At 41.2% G+C, this 27,050-nt stretch overlaps 1 protein-coding gene across 1 annotated transcript in view; it reads left to right on the top strand.

Annotated features, from left to right (window-relative positions):
* Grip (Glutamate receptor interacting protein) overlaps positions 1 to 27,050 on the top strand; it is a 644,837-nt gene that overhangs the window by 346,112 nt on the left and 271,675 nt on the right. The window contains exons 2-3 of the mRNA XM_080285631.1: positions 20,913 to 20,981; positions 21,762 to 21,833. Of these exons, the coding sequence (XP_080141757.1) occupies positions 20,913 to 20,981; positions 21,762 to 21,833 (141 nt within the window). The remainder of the gene's footprint in view (positions 1 to 20,912; positions 20,982 to 21,761; positions 21,834 to 27,050) is intronic.

Here is a 27,050-nt window from a genome sequence, read left to right as displayed (position 1 = left end):
ACTGAAAACATTAATCGGAATCCACCGCCACTGATGACACTTATTCGTGACCAAATAAATTCATCAGCGTCGATTGCTGCAGATTCACCGGACCGATTTAATTTTCAGAGACCATAAGGAGGGAACTAGGAGAGGCGATACAACTTTTGCTGTCGATAGTACGTTCTGCACCGCTGTCATTTCAAGTTTGTCTGAGAATTATTTACAACTAAGGAAGGATGACGGAGGACTTATCTTGACTATCGCGTGTCGACTTTTCTGTTACTTATGAATGTCTTCAGCCCGATTACGTATGTATCTTTTTTTTTTTTAATCTTCAGACGATGTTTTTCTGTTTAGGAGAACCCTATAATAAAGAAATAATTGTGAAGATTTCCAAAAACCTATGCAAAGATTAGTTAATTCGCCAGGAGATAGCAAAAATATAAAACAAAAAAATGTCACCCGGTCGGAGAGGTTAACGTGGCTTAATATACCAATGTGTTCTGAAAGTCATTACGAGGAAAATAAATCATATGCTGGTTGCCTAATTAAAATGACAAAGACATCATTGTAGTGAGGAGCTCATTACCTGGCCCGGGAAGGAGTCCGGCGAGGCATTGTTTTTGGTCGTTACTTTGTTTTTGTTTGTTTCTTTGTTAGCAACATTACGGAAATTCGGCTGAGTGAAATTGCATGAAAATTTCACGATATGTGGGCAGTGGTCCCAAATGGAAGTGATTAAATTTTGGAGGTAATCGAGTGACCTAGAAAGGTCAATATCAAGGTCATGGATTTTCAGAGGGCTCTTAACTTAACCAGTTGAAGATACAGATATTCACTATTATCATCATACTGGAACTCCTATATGGACTTTCAATTGGCACCAAGACCTTTGAACTTGAGTGACCATGAAAGGTCAAATTGAAGGCACACGGATATTCATTGGGCTATAACTAAAAACTGGATGCACATACATATTTACTATTATCAGCATGTAGACATCCCATATGGGTTTTTAATTGGTACCATGACTTTTGACCTTAAGTGACCTTGAAAGGTCAAACTCAAAGTCACGGATTTTCAGAGGGGTATAGCTCGGAACAGGCTGAAGACAGAGATATTTACTATTATCAAGATATAGGAAGTCTCATACGGGCTTTTATTTGGCATTATGACCTTTGAGCTTGGGTGGTCGGCAGAGATTTGTTGTGCCTAGCACCACTTGTTAGTTTTTTTTTTGTTTTTTTTCATTGCGTTATCGAACCACCCTCTCTGGGCTGAAATTTATAACCAAATTATCAATCATTTCCCTGTTCGAAGTAAGATGTCTCTTTATGGGGAGGACAAGGAAGGGAGAGTGCAGAGTCTTCCCACGTCTCTCATTCTTCGTGCAAAACAAATCTTAATTGAGTGAGAACAACGAAATACGGACATCCCTATCGTAACCAAGATTTGGCTTTGCAGGAAAAACAATGAAAAGATAGTGCAGAGTGCAGAAACTTTTTGCGTTCTTTGTGTTTACACACACACACACACACACACACACACACACACACACACACACACACACACACACACACACACACACACACACACACACACACACACACACACACACACACACACACACACACACACACACACACACACACACACACACACACACACACACACACACACACACACACACACACACACACATTTTAACGTACCGGGTATTAGTTACGAGAAGCTGGTAATCCTAAGTTTGTGTATCCAAGCCTTTTAGAGGGTCCACATTCACAAACAAGCTTACTGTCAGGTTCCAGTGATAATTTTCCTTTTCTTTTTTTTGAGGGGAAGACAAGAAACGTGTGTGGACTGTGGACTTTCTTTTTCCTAGCGCTTACTTCAAAGGAAAAAAAATTACGATAGAGACCTGATAAATCTTAAGTGTACTTCCAGACTCCTGCCGATATAAACTAGTCAGTAAGCTCAGATATCCGAATTATAGCCCATGTTTACTCGCAGTTTCAAACCTGATTTATATTTCTGTGGTGTTTTTTTCTACGTTTTTTGTATTTAGCGTAACAATCGGAACATCAAGAAACGCGTGAGATTGCTAAAAATTACGTACCATGAAGATACGAAACAGTTGATTCTCAAAGCTGGATTACAACTTGTGTTTGCTCGCATTTTCGGTCCTATTACTTTTCTGGTTTTCAACTCTGTGTGTGTGTGTGTGTGTGTGTGTGTGTGTGTGTGTGTGTGTGTGTGTGTGTGTGTGTGTGTGTGTGTGTGTGTGTGTGTGTGTGTGTGTGTGTGTGTGTGTGTGTGTGTGTGTGTGTGTGTGTGTGTGTGTGTGTGTGTGTGTGTGTGTGTGTGTGTGTGTGTGTGTGTGTGTGTGTGTGTGTGTGTGTGTGTGTGTGTGTGTGTGTGTGTGTGTGTGTGTGTGTGTGTGTGTGTGTGTGTGTGTGTGTGTGTGTGTGTGTGTGTGTGTGTGTGTGTGTGTGTGTGTGTGTGTGTGTGTGTGTGTGTGTGTGTGTGTGTGTGTGTGTGTGTGTGTGTGTGTGTGTGTGTGTGTGTGTGTGTGTGTGTGTGTGTGTGTGTGTGTGTGTGTGTGTGTGTGTGTGTGTGTGTGTGTGTGTGTGTGTGTGTGTGTGTGTGTGTGTGTGTGTGTGTGTGTGTGTGTGTGTGTGTGTGTGTGTGTGTGTGTGTGTGTGTGTGTGTGTGTGTGTGTGTGTGTGTGTGTGTGTGTGTGTGTGTGTGTGTGTGTGTGTGTGTGTGTGTGTGTGTGTGTGTGTGTGTGTGTGTGTGTGTGTGTGTGTGTGTGTGTGTGTGTGTGTGTGTGTGTGTGTGTGTGTGTGTGTGTGTGTGTGTGTGTGTGTGTGTGTGTGTGTGTGTGTGTGTGTGTGTGTGTGTGTGTGTGTGTGTTAAAAATACATCTTGAGCACTTAGAGAAGCATAAGATGGATGAAAATTACTTACCAGGAAGTTACAGACGGTACTTCATAGCTTTCATTACGGGCTTAAGTTATGATTGCTCTCAGTTGTCGACCTAATATCTCTGTGATTTTTTTTTTATAACATGACCCTTGCAGTTTATACAGAAACGTGAGACACCTTTGGAGGATGTAAATAAATCTAATTCATCTAAGGGTTACAAACTGTCGCGCTCTCGTCATCTGCATAAGTCATCCAGCGGTGCTAATTCCCACCGTCCATACTGAATAAAAATGCTTGGCCTGTCTCATTGAGGCCTAGTTTAATGACAGCGATGGTGTTTTTTGTGAGTCCTGTAGAAGATGTGTTTTACTAGTCCTGATGGTTTGGGTGACCCCTTCATTCCGGTGACATTATTTTTAGTCTTGCTGTTTTCAGACGATATAATTTTCCTAACAACTGAATTTACGATTTGGAAAGGTAAAATCTTGCTTTCAATAACCCCTTAAATTACGGAGGTTAGTTATTCTTTGGTCGTAGAAAGAATGAAATGTAGGTGACGTTCTCGCTTTGAAGGTGTGAAGTTCAAGAAGGTTAATGAATAATGTCCCAGAACACACAGGCAATCCCCACAACCTGCACCAGCGTCCCTCATCCATCACCCACCACAGGACCTGCCCAGTGTCCGAACATGCACAAGCTCACGCACACTGGTGTTCTTAGACTCTCACATCCTCTCCTTCCCACACACTGAATAGGAGTGCTTGGGCCTGTGACACAGTATCCTTTGATAATAATTCTCTTAACTTTTGAGGTTTTAGTTTTTACTAACTGGAACTCACCCATCCCGTAGTAGGGCTAGGCTTAGTATATTGATTGATGATGATGATGACGATGATGATGATGGTGATGATGATGATGATCATCATCATCATCATCATCATCATCATCATCATCATCATACTTCTCCTTTTTTTCTCTGGATTCAGTCCCCTCACGGCCCTTGGTTGATAATAGGGATGTAGTGAGGATGATCGTGGAGATCGTCGCTTTTCCTCCTTGTCGATCTTATATAGCTCAGTTTTGACAGAGGAAGTCGGGTTGGTGCGGTTATCGTTTTTTGGCCATTACTCTGTGCTGTCTCTGTGCTCAGGCTACAATATCTGTAGCCATCCAAACATTCTTCTTGGAAGAAGAGTTGCTGTTGTTTGTCATTATTGTTGTTATTGTTGTTGTTGTTGCGGTTGTTGTTGTTGATGCTGTTGTTGTTGTTGTTTGTTGTTGTTGTTGTTGTTTTTGTTGTTTTTGTTGTTTGTTGTTGTTGTTGTTGATGCTGTTGTTGTTGTTGTTTGTTGTTGTTGTTTGTTGTTGTTGTTGTTGTTGTTTTTGTTGTTGTTTTTGTTGTTTGTTGTTGTTGTTGTTGATTTACTCCAGGCTCATCTGAACTTGAACCCTGTGGACTGCAGGCTGAAGCTGCCGTACTCCTTTCGGGTGACAGTGAGGGAAATGCTGGGTTACATCGGTGGTGCCTAAAAGCATCCCTCTCCAGCACCTGGAAGCAGAGTAACAGCAAGAATTAACCTTTCCCCATAATGGTACAGTACAAGTAGCCATCGTTGTCGGCCAAGATGTCGAGTGTCTGATCCTGCATAAGGACTATTGATTGACGTCAGGAAAGGGATCCAGTCGGAAAGTCCTACACACTTTTTCAGAAGCCCACTAACAGGTTCATTGTCTTAGTCCTGCTCAGATGGGAGTGCATGGCCTAAAACTTCATCTTCATGCTGGCCAAGTACAGAGACTCAGGAATTGGTGTTCAGAGTGAAAGCACTGCTTGTGAAAGTCGGCATTGTTGGCTGTTGGCTGCGTTTGTGTGTCGGAGCCTGTATATATCATGGGTATTAACCGGCAGGGTGTGAACATAAAGTAACATTTTTTTTTTTATGCGAGGAAGAAGGAACCAAAGGCTACGAGCCCGCAAAACAGTTCCTTCTAAGAAAAAAAAAACAAAAAACAAAAGAGAGCCAAATTCAAGATCTGTTCATTTCGAGATGCCTGGACACACTGCGTTTGAAAGACTGGAGATCATAGGAAGTAGGAAATACAGACAGAGGGAGACAGTTCCAGAGTTGACCTGTTGCATAAATGAAGGTTTGGGAGTAACGGTTAACCCTTGCAATAGAGAGTTGGACAGAAAAGGGATGAGAGTTTATTGCTAGATGGGTGATACGCACCCGTCGTAGAGGTGGAGGGATGCAAGCAGACAGTTCAGAGGAGCAATGACCATGGAAGTAGCGATAGAAAAGAGATAAAGAGGCAACAGTGCAGCGAAGAGACAGAGGTTGAAGGGAGCCAGTAAGAGGAGCAGAGTTAATGAGACGAAATGCCTTTGACTCCACCCTATTAAGAAGAGCTGTATGTGGGGAGCCTCCCCACACATGAGAGTTGTACTCCATACAGGGGCGAATAAATCCCGTGTATAAAGTCAACAACTGTGCAGGGGTAAAGAAGGTACGGAGTCGGCTTAACACACCTAATCTCTTGGAAGCAGATTTTACCAGATATGTAATATGATCTTTCCAAGATAAATCCCGAGTGAATGAAACCCCAAGCATGTTCAAGGATGATGCTGGATTGAACTGGATATTATTAAATTTTAGTGGGTACTCCTGTGGAAGATTCTGTCGGGTTGATAGATGTAAAAACTGAGTCTTAGATGCATTAAAAACAACAAGATTATTTTTACCCCAGTCAGAGATGCGAGCCAGGTCAGACACTAGGAGTGCCATAGCTTCATCCCTTGTTTGTTGAAGTAACTGCTGGGATGGACATTGCGGGAACTGAATGGAAAGGTGAAGGGTGGAATCATCAGCATACGAGTGGATAGGGTTAGATGTACAGCTTAGAAGATCATTGATGAATAAAAGGAAGAGAGTTGGTGATAGGACAGAGCCCTGAGGAACACCACTGTTAATAGATCTAGGAGAAGAACGATGGCCGTCTACAACAGCAGCTATAGAACGACCAGAAAGGAAGCTGTAGATGAAGGCACAGATAGAAGGATAGAAACAGTAAGAGGGCAGTTTGGAAATTAAAGATTTGTGCCAGATTCGATCAAAAGCTTTTGAGATGTCAGGTGCAATGGCAAAGCTATCGCCAAACGTCCCGAAAGGAGGATGACCAGGAGTCTGAAAGGTAGGTGAGAAGATCGCCAGTGGAGCGTCCCTGACGGAACCCATACTGACGATCAAAAAAGAAGGTTGTAATGGGAAAGATGCTTTAAATTTTTTTCTGTTAAGAATAGACTCAAAAACTTTTGAAGCACAGAATGTTAAAGCAGTTGGACGATAGTTAGAGGGTTGGGAATGGTCACCCTTCTTTGGGACTGGCTGAATGAGAGCAAACTTCCAGCAAGAAGGAAAGGTACAAGTTGACAGACAAAGGCGAAAGAGTTTACCTAGGCAGGGTGTAAGCACTGAAGCACAGCTCTTGAGGACAACAGGAGGGACTCCATCAGGCCCATATGCCTTATTAGTATTGAGGCCAGTGATGGCAGAAAATACATCAGCTGAAGAAATTTTAATGTCAGCCATGAGAAAGTCAGAGGGGGAAGTGATGGAGGAACAGCACCGGAATCGTCTAAGGTGGAATTGGAGGAGAAAGTCTGAGCAAAGAGAGCTGCCTTATCAGTAGAAGAAATAGCTACAGAGCCATCAAAGTAGAAAAGAGGAGGGAAGGATGATGAGGTAAAGGTGTTAGAAAGGTTTTTGGCAAGGTGCCAAATGGAGCTGGAAGAATTCGAGTTGGGGAGTTGAGAGTAATTAGTGCAGATGAAATTATTTTTAGCAGAGTGAAGAACAGACTTAGCACGATTCCGGGCAGAAACATAAAAAAGATGTGATTCAGGATAGGGTTGGCACTGGTACCTTTTATAGGCCCTCTCCTTGTTGCGGACAGCATTAGAACAAGCGTGATTAAACCAAGGCTTTCTTGCATTAGTCAAAGGATATGAGAAAGGAATGTATGCTTCTATGCCCAAGAGAATAACCTCTGCAATGCGCAAGGCACACTCAGATAACTCCTGGCCATGGAAGCAGTAATCATTCCGGGGAAAATCAAAGAACTAATGCCTGAGGGCCTCTCAATCTGCAGTTCCACAGTGCCACAGTCACCGTTTCTCTGGAGGGTCCAAAGGCTGTACCGGAGCTATAGGACAGGTTTAGGTAATAAGATTGTGATCGGAGGAGCCCAACGGAGAGAAAAGATTAACAGTGTAAGCAGAAGGATTAGTTGTAAGAAAGAGATCAAGTATGTCAGAGCTCTCTCCAAGGCAGTCAGGGATACGGGTAGGGTGCTGTACAGGCTGCTCTAGGTCATTAAGGATAGAAAAGGTGTAGGCTTGTTCACCAGGTGGATCAGTGAAAGGAGAGGAGAGCCAATGGCGGTGGTGAACATTGAAATCTCCTAGAATGGAAATTTCAGAGAAAGGAGAAATGGATAGAAGGTGTTCCATCGCAGAAGTAAGATAGTCGAAGAATTTTTGATAGTTAGTAGAATTAGGGGATAAGTAAACAGTGCAGATATATTTAGTCAGAGAATGACAGGAAAGCCGAAGCCAGAGAGTAGATAATTCACAAGAATCAAGTTCAGGAACATGAGAGCAAGATAAGTCTATCTGTCTATCTGCCTATTGCCAGGCGCCTTAATCCCGTACGGGGTGGCCACAAACAAATCGCCTCCACATCACCCTGTCCCCCGCCATTTCACTGCCCTATCCCAACTCACACACCCCTCTCTCATATACCTCTCCACTCCATCCCTCTTACATATACACAAGAGCCACCTTTGGCTTTGAAATGAGTATAGAGAAAGTAGGAGGATACAGAAAAGGGTTTGCTGTCAGTTGCCTCAGACAGCTGAGTCTCGGTTAAAAAGAGGTGAGGTTTAGAAGAGGAGAGGTGATGTTCAATAGAGAGAAAGTTAGAGGAGAGGCCGCGAATGTTGCAGAAATGACGAAGAAGTGAGTCAGACAGTGGTTCCAGGTAACTCATAGAGTCGTCACCTGGAGAGAGGTGGATGGTGGGGGCATTTGTGGCCCCCCCCCCCCTCGGGGACTCCGAGGCAAGGTCTAAATGCGCCATAGAACAGGAGGTCCTACCAGCATCCACAGGTTAGGATTTGAACCCAAATTCAAGTACACATAGATCGAAAAATCAATGCCTTACTACGGAGCCTTCATATTTCCAGGTCCGTGCTGACATTTGATAATTAATTTTACAAATACAGTTGATTCAATTATTTTTGCCGTTAGTCGAGCTTCAACTATTTTACCTACGACAGAGGAAGTTTTTTCTTCAGTATTCCAATAAATTCATTTTGGAATGACCCCTTATAATGGAGGTGAGAAATAATTTTCTTTAACGCTCACTATACAATATCAGCATGATATTTTATTAGTGAGAACACCGAGAGGTGACATAGAACTGGTGATCATGGTAGCAAGTTCAAGCCTCGTTGTATGAAGAGGAAACGATACCTGAAAATCTTTTGTGTTGTAGCTACTCCATTACTCATACTTAACCCACCAAGACGTCATAGAAATACCCTTGCAGTTGTCAGTACGCGATGGGCAAACAGTACCCAGGCAGGTGACGTGATCCGCATATATTCCATTTATCACTGCACAATGGAAATACTGTACAGGCTTCTGGAGTTGAAGTAGTTAGCCATATTACACTGGGGAAAGGTTATTTGTCGAGAGGTACAGAAACAAGAGAGAGAGAGAGAGAGAGAGAGTCACACACACACACACACACACACACACACACACACACACACACACACACACACACACACACACACACACACACACACACTTACATTCACTTTATGAGACGTCTGGTAATAAAGAATATAAGATTAAGAAAATATACGGGGTGAAGAGAAAGTGACCTCTCTGCAGTCGTTTATTACTTGCTCTGTAGGGGGCTTGAGGATACCGCGCTTAATTAGTCTCGAGTGTTCCTGGACCCTCTGTGTGATGAGAGAGAGAGAGAGAGAGAGAGAGAGAGAGTCTGGGGGACTTAGTGATTTCTTTATTTTACATTGATGAAAGTAATGAAGTAAGAAATGAAGGGGTGTGAAGAAGGGATGGGAAGCAGTGAGAGAGAGAGAGAGGGGGGGAGAGAGAGAGAGAGAGAGATAGATAGAGAGAGAGATAGAGAGAGAGAGAGAGAGAGAGAGAATGATTACGATTGCTGGAAAGAATGGGGGAGGGGGGGGGACTGTTACTGCTCGTGACTGGATTAACTGCCCACATCTTTCCTAAGGGTGTTCGTGTCTCGTAAAATGTGCATTGGTTACGAGGCTGGTGGCGGTGGTCAGTGCTTCCTGAGATGCCAGTATAGCGTGTTGAGCATCACATTACGGAAAATAACATCTGCCTTTCGTTACGTTTCGGCGAGATCTAACCATGTTTTCAAGACTTGGATATTTTTTTCTCAATATTCTGGAGATTATAGCATATTTCGATCCATTTCTAGAGTTCTGGCCACCTACCAACATCCTACCGCCCTATGATGTGGCATCTCTAAGTGCTTCCTCTCAGATAAGGGTGGGAGCGGAGGTCACACCTATCCTGACCTTCGCTGACCCATGCTGACCCCTACCTGAATAAAATCGTCTGGTGGTAACAAGAATACAGAGCTTAAGAGTCTTTCGTCGTTAAAGTACAATTGTGGACGAAAATTCACCTATATCTCACCTCCTCTACTTCTCACTTCCCTCAGTTGGGTAATATCTCTAAGCTGGGAGAGTCTTGGTAGGTTCCTTTGTTCGTAAACGCAAAAGTTCGCCTAATATTGTTTTCATCTCTTGTACTTCTCACTTCCTTTAGCTGGCAAATATTCCTGTGCCGGGAGAGGCTTGAACACATATACAAAACTTCGTCAAATATTATATCTCTTTTACTTCTTACATCCTTCTGCTGACTAATATTCCTGTGCCGGGAGAGGCTTGTTATGTTTCTGTGAGCACAGATACAAAAGTTCGTCAACTATTACGTCTCTTCTACTTACTTCCTTCTTCTGGCTACTATTCTTAAGCTGGGAGGTCCTGAGATAAAAGATTCCCCCTATTTTTGAACTCTTCTACTTCTCACTTCCCTCTAATGGCTAATTCCTATGTTGAGAGAGCCTTGGTATTTTTTTCTCCCCCAAAATTATTTTCAATGATGTGATGCGTCCGAGAGAAAAGGAAATCCGCGGGTGTGGGGTAGGCTTGGTGGAATATTAGGTAAGTTTTTGTCTTTGACTGTTCATTGATGGTGGATGATGTGGTATGATAGAGTATACTTACCATGTGAATATGGGCGATGTACGTTGGCTAGGTGGAAATTAGGCTTGGGATGATGATGATGATGATGATGACGATAACGATGGTGGTGACGATGGTAAACGAAGAATATAAATGTCTCTTAGGTGGGAATTAAACTTGGGATGATGATGATGATGATGATGATGACGATATGGGTCAACTAAGAAGAAAGACCGCTAAATTTTGTTCATAATCCCACAACTACAAGAGGTGTCTCCAAATCTTAATAAGTTGTTTGTTGATAGTATGAATGATAAAAGCTCATAATCCTCAAAGCATTCCTGGACATTGTAATGGCCGTTGTTTCTGTATCCCCCACTGCTTACGGTCTCTCCTGAGCTGAATAAAATCGTCTGGCAGCAGCAAGGATTAATATAAAGGAAAGTCTCGCCAAAACTGAAGGCAATCGTCTGTAGGTAGCAAGAATAAAACTGAAAATGAGTCATCGTATCAAAGGCAATAACCTGTTCCCTCCTTCGACATATTTTTTGCCACCACCAGACGATTTTATTCAGCTTACGGGAGACGTCTTGCGCTGAAATGGTTAATGGGGGCTGTATCTAACCCCTCCAGTCCGAAAGTCTCACCTGAGCTAAGTAAAATCGTCTGGAGATAACAAGAATAAACAGCAAAATACGTCATCTCTCTGAAGGGATTATGGAAGGATAATTTCTAACTACATGACAACGAAAGGCATCCCAGAGCTAATTAAAATCATCTGTAAGTGGCAAAAATAAAATAATATCGACATCTTGTTAGTGACAAAGTTAGATTAGCCATAATATGCTAAAAATAATTATACTGGATTACACGAGGGTGAGGAGCATCTTCAAGGGATCCAGCACTTACTATCCTCTCTATGATGGCGTATTAATTTCTTTTATTAGTGCTTCCTACAGACGATTTTACTCGACTTAGACTACATATGGAGTTACTGAAGGCCGTAACAAACCCCTCCTGTTTGAAGTCTCCCCTAAACGGAATAAAATCGTCTAGAGATTGAAGGAACAAAGTACTATAAATCCCATAACTGGACTAAATGGGGCTAACTATTATCCACGATGATTGACTATTCCAGTGGGACGATTTGTTATTCTAGGGATCACCAAACGATTATATTTAGTTAGGGAAGGACCTCTTATAGTCAGGGGGGTTATAGGGTTTACTCCTAAACTCATTGCTGTGAAGGGGTTCTCCCAAATGCTAAATCATTTGGTGGTGGCAAGAATAACATGGATAGATAGATAGATACAGGTAGGTAGGTAGGTTGAGAGAGAGAGAGAGAGAGAGAGAGAGAGAGAGACAAACATGATAGAGATATAAAACGTGTCATCACAGCGACGTGGAGTTTCCCTGGGCTGAATGGTGCTCGTGTGGGTGTTGGTCATGATAAACCCCCTGAGTGAGGATGTGCATGGCCTCTGAAGGGTTAAGCGAGATTTTATGGCAGGCGAAATCGTGAAGAGGGTGTTAGCCAGGTGTTTGGATTGCAAGGTCCTCTAAGTGTGTGTTGCAGGCTCAAGTGTGTGTTGCAGGTCCCTATAAGTGTGGGTTGCAGGTTCCTGTTAAGTGTGTGTTGCAGATTCCTTTAAGTGTGTGTTGTAGGTTCCTCTAAGTGTGTGTTGCGGGTCCCTCTCTAGTGTGTGGGTTGCAAGTTTCTCTAAGTGTGTGTTGCAGGCTCAAGTGTGTGTTGCAGGTCCCTCTAAGTGTGAGTTGCAGGTTCCTCTAAGTGTGTTGCAGGTTCCTCGCCCGTTGCAGGTTCCACTAAGTGTGTGTTGCAGGTTTGTCTTGTGTGTTGCAGGTTCCTCGTGTGTTGCATGTGCCTCGAAGTGTGGGTTGCAGGTCCCTCTATGTGTGTGTTGCAGGTCCCTCTAAGTGTGTTTTGCAGGTTCCTCTAAGTATGGCTGCAGATTCTATGGTTGGAGTCTCATTTCTTTATTTTGCATCACCATATGAGTAAAAATGTTACTGCTGCTCCTGCCTCTCTCTCCATGGACTTTGAAAATCTGGTGAATTTGCAGCAACCTATCCTAGTGACCTTGGCTACAGTTCAGTGTCCAGTTCGTGTGCTTAGGATTGAAGAGGCAAATTTTCAAAAGCCATGAGGAGAAAAGTAGAGAGGCGACTGTACTCTAGCTGCCGATAGTACTTTCTCTGATCCCTGCTGACTGCATTTACCCAGCCTGACCCAAAAATTAAGCTTTCCTAACTCGGCCCACACTTCACTTTCATCATGAGGTGCTGGAGGTTAATAAGGGGGAAAGATTTTTGTACTTAGGCCAAAATGAAAACAAATGCGTTGGTTTAAGTAGATAAGCAGCATTGTGTGAGGATATCCCTAGTGGCTTATTTTTGGATACACTGTATTTTAAGTGAAAATCTTTTAGGAAAGTCCATGGTGCTTGCTGGTGTGAGAATTACAGCATACATATTGTATCTTGTTGTTAAACCATGACTTAGACATTCACATCCTACCATAACTCTCACGCCGACGTAGACTACACATCATTATAGAGAATATTTTAAGTAAAATAGTTAAAGCTTTAGAGCTACATTTCCACATAAAATTCATATACTGTATATCTCAAGGTGAAGTAAAGTTTCTGATATATATATATATATATATATATATATATATATATATATATATATATATATAGATAGATAGATATATATATAGATAGATACACACATTATGGTTTCTCAGGACTTGCCACACTAACTTCAGGTGGTATTTCCACGGATGATTTTGAGTAAAAAATACTGTCAACATGGGCCCAGTTCTCAAGTGTTATGGAGCTACATTTACTGATGGACTTACGGGTTAACAACGAGGGTGATCATTTTCGCCCACAAGATTATCAGCAACTGCAACTCTATAAGTGTTAAGAAATGAGGCCATGCTGATAAAGCATTTTTTATTCAAAACTAGCCCTAGGATCACTTGAAGTTGTTGTGATAAGTCCTGTGTGTGTGTGTGTGTGTGTGTGTGTGTGTGTGTGTGTGTGTGTGTGTGTGTGTGTGTGTGTGTGTGTGTGTGTGTGTGTGTGTGTGTGTGTGTGTGTGTGTGTGTGTGTGTGTGTGTGTGTGTGTGTGTGTGTGTGTGTGTGTGTGTGTGTGTGTGTGTGTGTGTGTGTGTGTGTGTGTGTGTGTGTGTGTGTGTGTGTGTGTGTGTGTGTGTGTGTGTGTGTGTGTGTGTGTGTGTGTGTGTGTGTGTGTGTGTGTGTGTGTGTGTGTGTGTGTGTGTGTGTGTGTGTGTGTGTGTGTGTGTGTGTGTGTGTGTGTGTGTGTGTGTGTGTGTGTGTGTGTGTGTGTGTGTGTGTGTGTGTGTGTGTGTGTGTGTGTGTGTGTGTGTGTGTGTGTGTGTGTGTGTGTGTGTGTGTGTGTGTGTGTGTGTGTGTGTGTGTGTGTGTGTGTGTGTGTGTGTGTGTGTGTGTGTGTGTGTGTGTGTGTGTGTGTGTGTGTGTGTGTGTGTGTGTGTGTGTGTGTGTGTGTGTGTGTGTGTGTGTGTGTGTGTGTGTGTGTGTGTGTGTGTGTGTGTGTGTGTGTGTGTGTGTGTGTGTGTGTGTGTGTGTGTGTGTGTGTGTGTGTGTGTGTGTGTGTGTGTGTGTGTGTGTGTGTGTGTGTGTGTGTGTGTGTGTGTGTGTGTGTGTGTGTGTGTGTGTGTGTGTGTGTGTGTGTGTGTGTGTGTGTGTGTGTGTGTGTGTGTGTGTGTGTGTGTGTTCTTACGTACTTAACATACACAGAATATACGGGAAAACATGTACTACTCCACGGGAGCTGGTAATAATGACTGCTTTTTTGAGCTTAATTAAACTGAATGGTGCTACCGTAGCGAGTACAAGTGCAAAAGTACTATATGCAGGAGTACTATATTCTAAGGGAGCTCAATGCCTCGTTTCCGAAAATCTGAAGTGAGTGACTAACGGACAGCATGGCTCCTCGAGAGACTTCGCGATCTAAAAGAGGTTATCATCACGAAGGGAATTAATCGAGGTACTCTTTAACTCTGGCAATAGCAGAATCAAATGTCTGTGTGGTACCTGTCCTTAATTACTTCCATCCGGTAACGTAAATTATTTCTTTTTTCATTATACTTCCAAACGATTATTTTCAAGTTAGGAAAGGTCTCATGTTGTAAAGAGATTAGTGAAAGCAAAATCTCACTTCCCCTCCTCGAGAAGTCACTGCTGGATGGAACAAAAACTGCTGAATGTTTAAAGAATGAGATAAGAAAGATACCCGACTGAGAGGCTTTAAAAAGATTATTGAAAATGAATGCTGACACCTTCACTACTGCTTTTGTAATGAGGTGGATAATATCGGTTGGTTAATGCAATGATAAAAAAATAACGACACTGAACTGAATGGGTTGGTACTCTATGTTATTTCATCTTTGTCAGTATCAGCATAGAATAATTTACACAGGTAACATATAAGTAGCCATATGTGCCTTGTATAGAAATAAAGTAGAGAATAAGGATGGTGATGAGCCTCCTAATGCCACAGTAATACGTCATACAAACCGCCTCTCGGTCCTTATCCCCACCACGTAATTGAAGTCTTGCCTTAGGACATTCGTGACTCCTAGACTATAACACTTGGCCTCCTGTCATGCCTCCTGCAAATTCCAGAACCGTAACTGAGTTGGGTGCTTTTTGTCTATTTCCAGGACAGTGTAGGGTAGAGTTGGGTAGGGTAGGGTAGCGTAGGGTAGGTTAGGATAGAGTTGGATTGGTGGTTATTGTTAGCCTAGAATCTAGAATATATTACACTAGGATGTTCATGTTAGATTATTAGGTTATGCTAAATGACACTGTCAGGGTAAGGTTACTAAAAGATAGGTTTGGCTAGGTTAGATGAAGTTAGGTTGGGTTGGGGTTAAATACAATACCATAAGCTTTATCATCTTGTTCAACTTTACATAGACCTAAGAAGCTTGAGGTAAAGGCCAATATTTTAAGTCTTAGTGTCACATTCTCGTCAGGTAAGGAATCCCTCACGGCCTTTTCCTTACCATTTTATTTGTACATGTCAGTTGTTAATAATCCTTTCGATGTGTTTCATGCAATCTGCCTTGGAAATTAAATGATATAAATAATGTACAAGAGAGCATTAACGTATAGCAGGTAAAATAAATCGCTAAGGAATAGATACTGCCTCCTGAACCTACGAAAACACGGGCCTTGGTCCCCGCCCTTACACCACTACTCCTCCCAGCCTTATATATCGCATCTTATGTATCTCAGTAACCAAGCCACCTGTGGTCATGCAACTTTACATACACAGCAGGCCTGTTTTAGTCCAGTGAGCCTGGGGATGTCTTTTTCTTTTTATTCTTCCCATCTCTTTTTAAAAAATCTTATTCATTTTAGGGTAGAATTTTCTAGCTGAGGAGTTAGATACAGTGTTACTAGGCTTGTTTATACGAGAGGCCTTTCGGAAATTGAATAATTAAATATGGTAGCATCAGGAGTAAATTGTAAATGTTACCGGAATCAGCGAGTTAAATGGACAAGCAATTGATTTCCGGGGGCTCAGTATGATATGCTATACAGTAATAGGACCACAGGGTTATACACTGGCCTTTGACAATCTGCGAACCGATCGTCTCCTTGGCTACATGTCAAATCAATCCCCCGAATTGACAACATGGGCCCATCCACTGAACTGAAAGGGGTTAGAGATCTTCGCAAGAGTAGAAATAACACACTGCACTAAGAGTTTTTTTTTTTTTTTCCCCAAGATCCCTGACAATTTTTAGCAAGCATCATTCTAGCTTCAGGGAGCAAAATCAGTTACATCTGAAATTTTTTTACTGTAACTGTAAGTCTCATTCTCGTTGTTTTGGAAATATCGTAAAACTTCTCCCTCAGCTGTTTGTTTTGCTTATTGTACTGTAGCATCCTCTTTTATGCTACTGATGCAACCGTTTCAAGACAAAACACTTAAGCACAACATACAGGAGTATATTATGGCGCAATATACAAAATAAATAGCTGTGAAAGAAGTGTTACGATGCCTTCTATGCTAAAGAGAATAGTTCATTGACTGACCGCTGGAGAGATCTCAACGTCACTGTTTTCCAGCGATTTTTGTAGTTGATCCCTTCAGTACAGTGACATATTTTTTTTATCTTTCTACAGTCTTATTACTATATTCAGCTGTTTTACATAACTCTATTGGTAAAGGGCATAATTACCTCGCCAACGACTTTGGGCAGCGGTTATGTGATCACCCGTGTCTGTCCGCTTGTCCGTCCACAAAATATTTAAAAAAGTTACAGTCGAATTTCGATTAAATTTCCTGGAGGGATAGTCCATTGACCAAGAAAAAGTTCATTAGATTTTGAAGCGGATCCGGATCCAAATGCTGGCCCAGGAGTTTTTTTTTTTTTTTTTTTTTAAACACTGCGGGATAAGGCAGTCTTGCGGATTTTTTAGATGCCTATAAAACTAAAGCTTATATCTTTTTGTGTTTGAAAATAATGGCTGTCGAAAGGTATGTAAATAAATGTTTTCCTGTTTTCATGGTTACACGGTGATTATTTCTAAAACCATCATTGCTGACTTTTCTCTCAAGAGAAGCTGATACAGTCATGCTTTTTGTTATGTCACAGTCTGAAACTACAGCCTGATTTTTTTATAATAGTTTTGGTGACAGTAGTCGTTGGCGGAGGTATAAGCTCTCTGAGCGCTTTCTAGCTAATTCTATATTCGTTCTCTCCAATTCGAAAAAATCACTTAACTTCAGTAAAATGATCTGGATATAGCAGGAATAAAACAATAAATTACGTCCTCAAGCTGGAAAAGTTAATGACATTTTAAAACATTCACACAACGAATTTAGTGATATTTGAGGACATGTTATGGCATCTGTGACTGACGGCTGGTGTGGTGAATTGGTGTAGTCCGGTGTCAAGTAATACATAATTAATAGTCAGTCCCACATTATGCCCTGCACAGTGTAAGGGACCGAGGATAGGATGCAGTAGTCCGGTCAGTTTAAAGGTAAATAACCAGCCTGCCTCCCTTGGAACCTTTAGTCACCTCTTTAGGATCGTACCTGTGCAAGGCACACTGACCACCAAACCACAAGGCGCCTTAATGCCTACAAGACTAGAGGCCCCCCTCCTCAAGAGGGGAATCACGCCAGCCGCGAGCCGATACATATCTAGCGCGGCTCGGAATATGACCTTGACCTTGACCTACTTTCACCAATTCCGAACTAGTGGGAGATTTTCATCCCTGCTACACACCTGTAAAATTTTGTGATGATATCTTGAACGGTTGCGAAGTTATCATGGTAACAGGCACACAGACCTTGACCTGCTTTCACCAATTTCGAATTCGTAGGAGATTTTTATCCCTGCTGCACACTTGTAAATTTTTTTTATAATATCTTTAGTGACTGCTAAGTTATCGCGCTAACAGATACACACACAGACAGACAAACAAATGGAAAACAGTACCAGCTTTGCCATCGCGGCTGGTAAATATATTAACGTGCAAAAATAAACATGTAAGGAAGACGTGACTGAAGGCCTCCTAAGTTGATCAGATTGTTCTCAGTGGTGGATACTAGTGCTAGAGGATGGGGAAGTTTGTGTATCTGTATCTCACTGTACGTCTGTTTATCCATCTGTCTGTGTTTTTCCTGATGCCACATGCTATAAAAAATGGCCTCGATAATAGGACCTACTTGTGTTACTGTCCCCACTCAGAAAACGACCCATCTTTCCACGACACAATCATCCTTAATATGAAAGAAGAAGACTTAGAATTAATGCCTGTTTATTACACGAGGATCAGTAAGGCAGCCACTCTGTTTTTGCCAAGACATACTCTTTCCCTGGAATATGACCTGCGACCGTCAATGTTATATCCAGGTCCCCCAAAATACTGGAGGATGAATAGGGACAAGGAGGAAACAAGATTGGTTCAAGAGTCTAACCGGTCTTAGGGTCTAATTTCGGTTGTTCCATATGCGAGCTGGACGTGCTAACCTATTATCACCGACTCACTCTTTACAGAAGATCATCCAAACGCTTGTGTCCGTACTCAGTAATGATTTATTTTCCCACGACACACCACTTTCCCTTACAAGACCTCTATAGCCTGAAACAGAATCCTGTGAGTGGTTGCCAAAAAGACCTCCAGGCGCTTCTGTCCCTACTCAGTAACGACCCCTCTTTCCACAAAACACATTTCCCTAACAAGGCCTCTACACACCTTAGCGATCTGGGGCCCGAGCATCACACCGGCGCCGAGGTGGACGTGACCGATAATAAATGTGCCACCCACACTGCCGCCATCGATACTCTAGATCTACACCGCCCTTACAGTCGCTCTTAGTAGTTCCTTTACATCTCCTTGAAACTGTATTGCAACCTAGAGAGATCTTGCAAATATCATCATTTTCCTAATCTTCATCATCATCAGCATAGTCTTCGTCATTATTATCTTCATGTTCATCTTTAGTTTCATCTTCATCATCACCTGCACTAACACTACCACCATTAACACCACCAAAACCCTCGCCGTTATTGCCGCCGCCGCCGCCAATAACTACAACAACAACAGCAACAGCAGCTACTACTACTACTACTACTACTACCCCCATTGAACCCATGTTAAACTGACACTGATTTATGATCAGACGAGATGCGTTTGGTTCTTAATGACGTACCCCGACCTTAAATTGAGTCGTTACTACAACTACTACTATTACTTCTACTACTACGAAATTATATTGTTTCCCACCGAAAGATTGGGTGTGGTTAAATCCAGAGACAAGGAAGGAGAAAGTAAGATAATGGCAGACCTGCCATGCTAATCTAATCACTGAAGTTTCAAGCGAGTTGGACGGGTTGCAATTTCGCTTCATCATTTCAAAATCCCAGTCACGTAAAAGTCACCACCTACATCTTTAGCTGATCTGAGATTAATAATTGGACTTGAAATCAACTCCTCGTCTTTATAATGATTTTTTACCTTGCCAGGACGGAGTCCGGAGAGGTATTTTTTAGTCGAGTTTGTTTGTTTGTTTGTTTGTTTGTTTATGTGTTAGCAACATGACGGAGAGACGGCAGAATCAAATTACATGAGATTTTCAGGGCACTGGTCCCCCCCAAAAGTGATTACATTTTGGAAGTGATCGAGTAACCTTGAAATGTCAAAATCAAGATCATGGATTTTCAAAGAGCTGTAACTTGAAACCGGTTGAAGATAGACGTATTTACTATGCAGAACATACAGGAACTCGTAATATGGGCTTTCATATGGCACTAAGACTTTTGATCTTTAATGACCTTGAAAGGTCAAACTCGCGGTCACGGATATTCAGGGGGCCATGACTCGAAACTCGAAGATAGATATTTACTATTATCAACATATAGGAAGTCCCATGTGGGTTTTTAATTGGTACCATAACTTTTGACCGTAAGTGACCTTGAAAGGTCAGATTCAAGGTCACGCATATTCAGGGGGCTACAACTCGATACTCGTTCAAGATTGAGATGTTTACTATTGTCAAGATATAGAAAGTCTCATATGAGCTTTCATTTGGCAGCATGACCTTTCACCTTGAGTGACCTTGAAAGGTCAAATGCAAGATCACGGATTTTCAGAGGGCGTAACTTGAAAACAAGTGCGCTATTGCCTTAGACGTTAACTGTGTACTGATAATAAATGGCAGTAACGATTATTTAACACCAATGACTACTGTCGGGAAGGGTTTGTTGTGCTGGCACCATTTAAGTTTTTTTTTTTTTTCCCCTATCAAGAGGAGTCAGGATTCCGGGGGCTTAAATGGAGAGTGGATGAGTATGTGGCTCACTCATCCGGACAAACTTTCGTCAGTATCTGTTATTTTTTCTGGGTCTCTGGAAAAGAGGTCTGGTTAATGATGATGATGATGATGATGATGATGATGATGATGATTTAGACCTAATACTCTGCACGTTACTTCCCATGTCCTTAGTACAAAACGAAGAAAAATAAAAAGATTATAAGCAGGAGAGAGAATTCATCGTGTGTTTGTTAATTTTATTCTTGTTTGTTCAGACGATTTGTCTTGGCATGGGAGGGATTTTTCTACTTTAGTACTCGAATTAAAAAGATAAAATGCAAATAATATCCTTGTGTTGAAAGGGTTGTCTTTCACCACGATAATCTATATATTTCTTCTTGCCTGGTGATTTTTTCGGGAAAGAGCATATAGACCTGTACTGAAAGGTTGGAAGTTCTCTCTCTCTCTCTCTCTCTCTGATGATGGTGATAGTGATAATTATATTGATGTAAATAGTGAAGATGATGGATGTGGTGATAAGCGTGATGTGACGATGGTAATGATTATGGTAATGATGTAAATGATGTGAATGATGATGGTGATAGTGATGATGGTAAGTATGATGAGAAGATAATGATGATGATGTTGATAATGAAAATAATGATACAGGGGAAGATTATTATAATGATAGTTGATGTTGTGAATGGTGACGATGAAGGTAATGATGTTGTTGTTGATGATGATGATGATGATGACGATGATGATGACGATGATGATGATGATGATGATGATGACGATGATGATGATGATGATGATGTAGTAACGAAGCTGTGTTTGTGTTTCAGAGGAGGGTGGTGGTGGCGGGGGGGAGTATGGGGGGACACCCAGGGACCCCAGGATAAGCTTCATTGCCGGTAAGTCATACATACATACATACACATACACATACATACTTTCCGTACATACATACACACACATACATAAATAACGTATACACAAACATACATATATAAAGAGATACATACATGCACACACATACATACATACCGTACACAAACATAAATCTTGCATACATACTGTAAAGTGGTATTTGAAGTTTCATATACTTCCTCAACATTCTCTCTCTCTCTCTCTCTCTCTCTCTCTCTCACACACACACACACACACAAACCAAGTAAAATGTATAATAGTTGAATCTTTCTTACGTCCTCATACCTCAGTCTTTGCCACGAATCACCAGAAGTACAGTAGAATCTGAAACCTTTACAGTAACTTCCGGATCCTATATACCCCATGCTAAATAGTGGGGAAATGATGAAGATGATGATAATGATGATGATGATGATGATGATGATGATGATGACGGTCTATTTTTTTCCATTTTCTGTTTTTGGATGAGTAATGATAATGAAAGTAAGGCTGATGGTAATGATCATGATGAGGACAATAGTGGAATCCTACTTTGTGATTTTTTTGTCCTTTTTCCAGTTCATGATTTTTAGCTGCTGCTGCTGCTGCTGATGATGATGATGATGGTGATGGTCTCCTAGTTTCTGTATTATCATCTCGTGTTTTTAGATGAGTAATGACAGTAAAGCAGATGGTAGTGATGATGATGATGATGATGATGATATGGTGATGATGATGGTGATGATATTTTTAGTCTAATAGTGATGCTGGTATGTGTGTTTCAGAGGAGGTGCGTGGAGTGAGCACAGTGCAGCTCACCAAGAAGGAAGGCTGCACACTCGGCCTAATACTCGCAGGTTGGTGTATACTTCATTCTTCTCACACACTCTCATTACACACTCAGGCGGATGTGATGTATCCTTTATGGCTTAGTTGATGGCTATGTGTTATGGGTCTGACTATGCTCTTTTTACTCTAACTTGGACCAAAATTGCAAACTCTCAAGCTTGACTACCGAAATAAATTAACACTGCAATACGATGCTAATCACGAAGAAGCGCTGTCGCAAGAATGTAGAGCCGTAGCATCGTCCTTTTCTGCCATTATCCAAAGCTGCAAAAAGGCAAAAATCCGGGCCAAGTTAAGGTAAAAAGTTTAGTAACCAAGGAGATTCATCCCATCCTCGAAACGAAGGCTGATCTAATTTCATGCAACCATGGCCCGTATTGTCGTCGGTTAAGGAAGCTTCCTAACACCTTTTCCTAAGCGATTTGTTTTCTTTATTACATCGTACTGTCCTCCTGTGTGTAACATAAATCCTTCCAGTATCCCCATACTCTGCATAACTAACGTAAAAATAGGATATTACCCAGCCATATGTTAAAAAAATAAATAAATCGCTAAGGAAAAGGTGTTAGGGAGCTTCCTTACCCGACGAGAATACGGGTCCACGATGTGGTATTCTAGTTGTGGGAGTGGCCCAATTCTGTCAGGTGAAAACAAATCTATTATGCCAAATTCTTAACCTGCTTAATTTGATTACCTCTTTTATGTTTTATTCTTGCCATTTTTAGATTAGTTTATTCAGTTTGGAAAAGGCTTTTGAAACTGTTAGTGTCCTCCTTAAATAATATCGTATGGCAGTGTCAATAAAAAAAAAAAAAAGTATTGTAGAAAGAAATAAAAGACTTCCTCTCAAATTTTTACAGTAGTAACGGCGTAATTTTATACAATACTCCAGTTTCTGATGCATCTTTTAAGGGACAACTGCAAAAATTCGATGCGGTTTACCTGCCTACCACCTTGCCTGCCATGACACAGAGCGCATCAGACACGAGGTAGAGAAGCCATATGCAGTCTACTTATCATGAGCTTCATATATCACTTTCGAAACTTGAAGCATGACTGCTGTCTCTGTTTTTTAGTTTTTGCTTGTCAGTATGGAGGTGGATGCTTTAATCCTTCCACTGAATTTTTCACACTGGAATATTCTCACATTAACATCAGACGATTTTATTGAACTGTACGTAGCACTGACATTTAGAGGGTTCAAAACTGTCTTCCTTAAACTCTAGCTGTTTTGGATTATTTTAGACTTTCATTCGGGCTAGCTTAACTTTTGTCTAGTTGTCGGAATCTAGCTGAAATGCTTTTTGAGGATTCAGTAGTAATTTTGAACAAGCATTAAACTAATCTTCAAATGAGACACATAGCACACTCATCATACATAAGTAAGAATATCGGAGTACAGACAATCAATGCTGTGTTCTAAAATATCAATTTCTTTCATATAAATGTCACCATATAAAGGACCTGGCAAATCAGCTTTTTATTTGTCAGTGGAGCTTCAACTTAGTTTTTGTTTAGTCTAGCGCTGAGTTAATAAAAATAGCCTAAAAAAAAAAATAGAACTAGGATTTGCCAGATTAAAAACTTGTAAACAGTGGGGAGTAAATGAAAGTTAGCCAGTCACAGGTTACTCTTTATTCCTCTCTATAAAATGCTTTAGGTAATTATTTAGTACTGTTAATTATTTTCCCTTTTTTTTTTTTAGGTAAGTTGGCCATCGTCGTGCCTGGGTTCTTGATTGCTCTACTCAGCGGTGCGTGTCTGGTGAGTTACAATGCCTTTCAGAGTATATACCTTTAGTTTTACTGGAGTCGATCGGCTTTATTAATGGAGATAATATTGACAGCTTTATTGTTCTAGGTTAAGGGCCGGTATTCTCGTCGGGTAAGGAGGCTCTTAGCACCTGTTCCTTAGTGATTTATTTTTGGATGCGGCTGGTTTATATGCTTTTCTAAGTTGTTTATGAAGAGAATGATGGTGTTTGAAGTACAGAATGGGACAGTAAAGTGTAATAAGCAAAATAAGCCGCTTAGGAAAAGGTGTTAGGAAGCTTCCTTAACTGCCGAGAATATGGGCCTAGGTCACTTAGTTTATGTATTTTGTTACATATTGCACATATATATTATTGGAAATATCACTGTTATAACTGTATCTATATGCGTATGTGTATAACTCTGCGGAGGAAGTGTGAGAGCCAGAATTAACTTTTCCTCGTGCTGGTTAGGTACGAAATGGGAAAGGATGTGTGTTATGGGATGCGTGGAGAGGCTAAATTGGCAATGTTTGTAAGTGTTAGTCATTTTTACATGTATTATAACTACCCTGTAATTAACTATACTGAAATACATAGAAAAATACAGTAATGAAAAACTACGGTAACTCAAATGCTTTCGTGTGAAATTTCCCTGAAGATATGAACACACTAAAAATCTGGGAAAGTCCGTACGTCTATTTCATTTGTGGATTCAATAGGTTTATAGCTTACGTATATCTTTGATACTCTATCTTCACACACACACACACACACACACACACACACACACACACACACACATATATATATATATATATATATATATATATATATATATATATATATATATATATATATATATATATATATATATATATATATTTATGAGAATAAAATACTGAGAAGGATTCTTGGGGTAAAGTGGCAAGACAGAGTTAACAAATGCAAGAGTAAGGGATATTACGAGAGTGAAACCAGTTAATGAATATGTGAGACTGTCTCGCTGGAAGTGGCTGGGGCACATATACAGAAAAGAAGGTATAATAGTTTAATACAGGATGTGCCAGAGTGGACTGCTAGAGTAAGAAGAGGTAGAGGTAGGCCGAGGGAAACCTGGTTGAGGACAATGAAAAAAGAAGCAGGAGAGAAGTGTTTGTGGGACCTGAAGGAGATGGCAAGAGACAAATATTGGTGGAGAGAGTTCATTGAGGCCCTATGCATCCCGTGGGGTGCCACAGGAAATGATTGACTGATTGATATAAATATATATATATATATATATATATATATATATATATATATATATATATATATATATATATATATATATATATATATATATATATATATATATATATATATATATATATATATATATATATATATATATATATATATATATATATATATATATATATATATATATATATATATATATATATATATATATATATATATATATATATATATATATATATATATATATATATATATATATATATATATATATATATAAAATCCAAGGTTAACTCTATGATGCTGTAGGCTACTGTAATCGACAGTATATAAATGTATGCAACAGGCCAATTCCTTTGATGGCATTGCTTGATCATATAACATCCAGTCTTATATGCATGCAAGGGAGGGTCATCATCCCGACTGGCGCCCATTCACCACTAAATCACCAGGCGTCCTCTGTTAATGTGAAGAAAAATATCTGTCTGCGCCGTAACTCAGAAAATAAGAGGCTGTAAGTGCATCATCCTTATTGTTCTGTCACACTTAATCTGCTGGTGATGAGGATGGATGTGGAGAGAGAGACAGACAGACAGACAGACAGACGGACAGGCAGACAGAGACAGACAGACAGACAGACAGAGATAATGAGAAGAAGAAGGAAAGGAGACAAGATCATAAAGGAAAATTGCATTATCCAAGACAGAACACAGTCCAAGAATAGAACCAGCGGATCCAAGGCAGACATAGAGCAGATCCACCTTAACACCAAGCAGATTTAAGCCTGAGCCACAGAATCTTAGAGCCTTATTCTCGTGGACCTAGGAGACTCCTTGTTGCCTCCTCAGTAGCGATTTACTTTTTGAATCTAGATAAAACTGTTTGGTGGTAGCATGAATAAAGATGTAAACGTCATCGAAATGAATGTTTAAATCTTTTCTTGCATTCTGTATATATACCTCGTTTGAATACCCTTGAGGCAGGAACCAATCGCCCGCTAAGAGTTTCTTTCACTCCTGTAACGCTGGTCTTTAACCCATTTCGTTCATATTCGAACATGACCTATATATGAAGTACGTGAAAGGGTACAGCAGGGAAGGAAGGTTGTTGGCACACTGAAAGCAGTGATGAGAAATAGGGAGGTGAGTATGGAAGTTAAGAAGTCACTGCATGATGGTATTGTGATCCCTACCCTGACGTATGGAAGCGAGGCGTGGACCTTGCAAGAGGGGAACAAGTCAAGAGTGAGAGCAGTGGAAATGAGTTACTTGAGAGGAGCATGTGGAGTGACATGGAGGGACAGGTTGACGAATGAAGAAGTGAAGGAACGTTGTGGGGTAGATGTGGATGTGGTTGAAAAGATTAGGAGAAATACACTGAGGTGGTTTGGACATGTGGAGAGGATGGAGAATGAAAGACTGACTAAGAGGGTGTATGTAGGTGAGGTGGAGGGAGGGAGAGGGAGGGGTAGACCGAGGATGAGGTGGAGGGATGGAGTTGAGAGGTATATGAGGGAGGGGGGGGTGAGTTGGGGGGAGGGGAGTCAAATGGTGGGTGACAGAGTGACTTGGAGGCGTTTTGTCTGCGGCCACCCTTTGCGGGATTAGGGCGTCGGGCTATGGATGGATGGATGGATGGCTTACAGAAAATGATGGGTTTGGGCCAATGCTTTCAAAAGTTAGAGCCGAAATGGTCGGATATGCATGCTGGCAGACTGACCGATGGAACGAAAGGGTATTACCGAACCGTACCTACTCGTCATGCAGACAGCGGAAATCCTTCTCGACATAGTCGTTGTTGCTGATGCTTAACCCGGTTTATCAGGCCAAGCAGTCCCGTCAAACAGAGGTGAGCAACTGCTTCAGTTGGGCCGTCCTACATGCCCAGTACAGTACTACTTACAATGCGTAGGGACCCGGCTCCCTCTTCTGGTAAACAGCTCCTCATCAGGGTAGGACCGGGATCCTTCCTACAGCGAGATACAGGGAAATATGGGGAACTTCGGATCCCAGGATGGACGCATCACCTGTTCCTCCCAGGGTGCACAGCGCCACCACGTGTTGGCACTCCTTCAGCCCTTGTATCGACTACGACATAGTAAAAGTATACAAAGAACGTTAACTACTAGTTGCAGAAGTAAACTGATATATCCCCACGTAGAAGAGCGGAAGCATCCAAGATTACAAGAAAACAGTGTTCAGCTGTTTACAATTTAGAGTGGATGAAGAGGGGGAGA

Source organism: Coenobita brevimanus, chromosome 107 (assembly GCF_032717465.1).
Source record: "Coenobita brevimanus isolate Jiangsu-jjx chromosome 107, ASM3271746v2, whole genome shotgun sequence".
NCBI lineage: Eukaryota > Metazoa > Arthropoda > Malacostraca > Decapoda > Coenobitidae > Coenobita > Coenobita brevimanus.
Note: the sequence above shows the minus strand (reverse complement) of the source record. Positions and strands in the feature narration are given on the sequence as shown.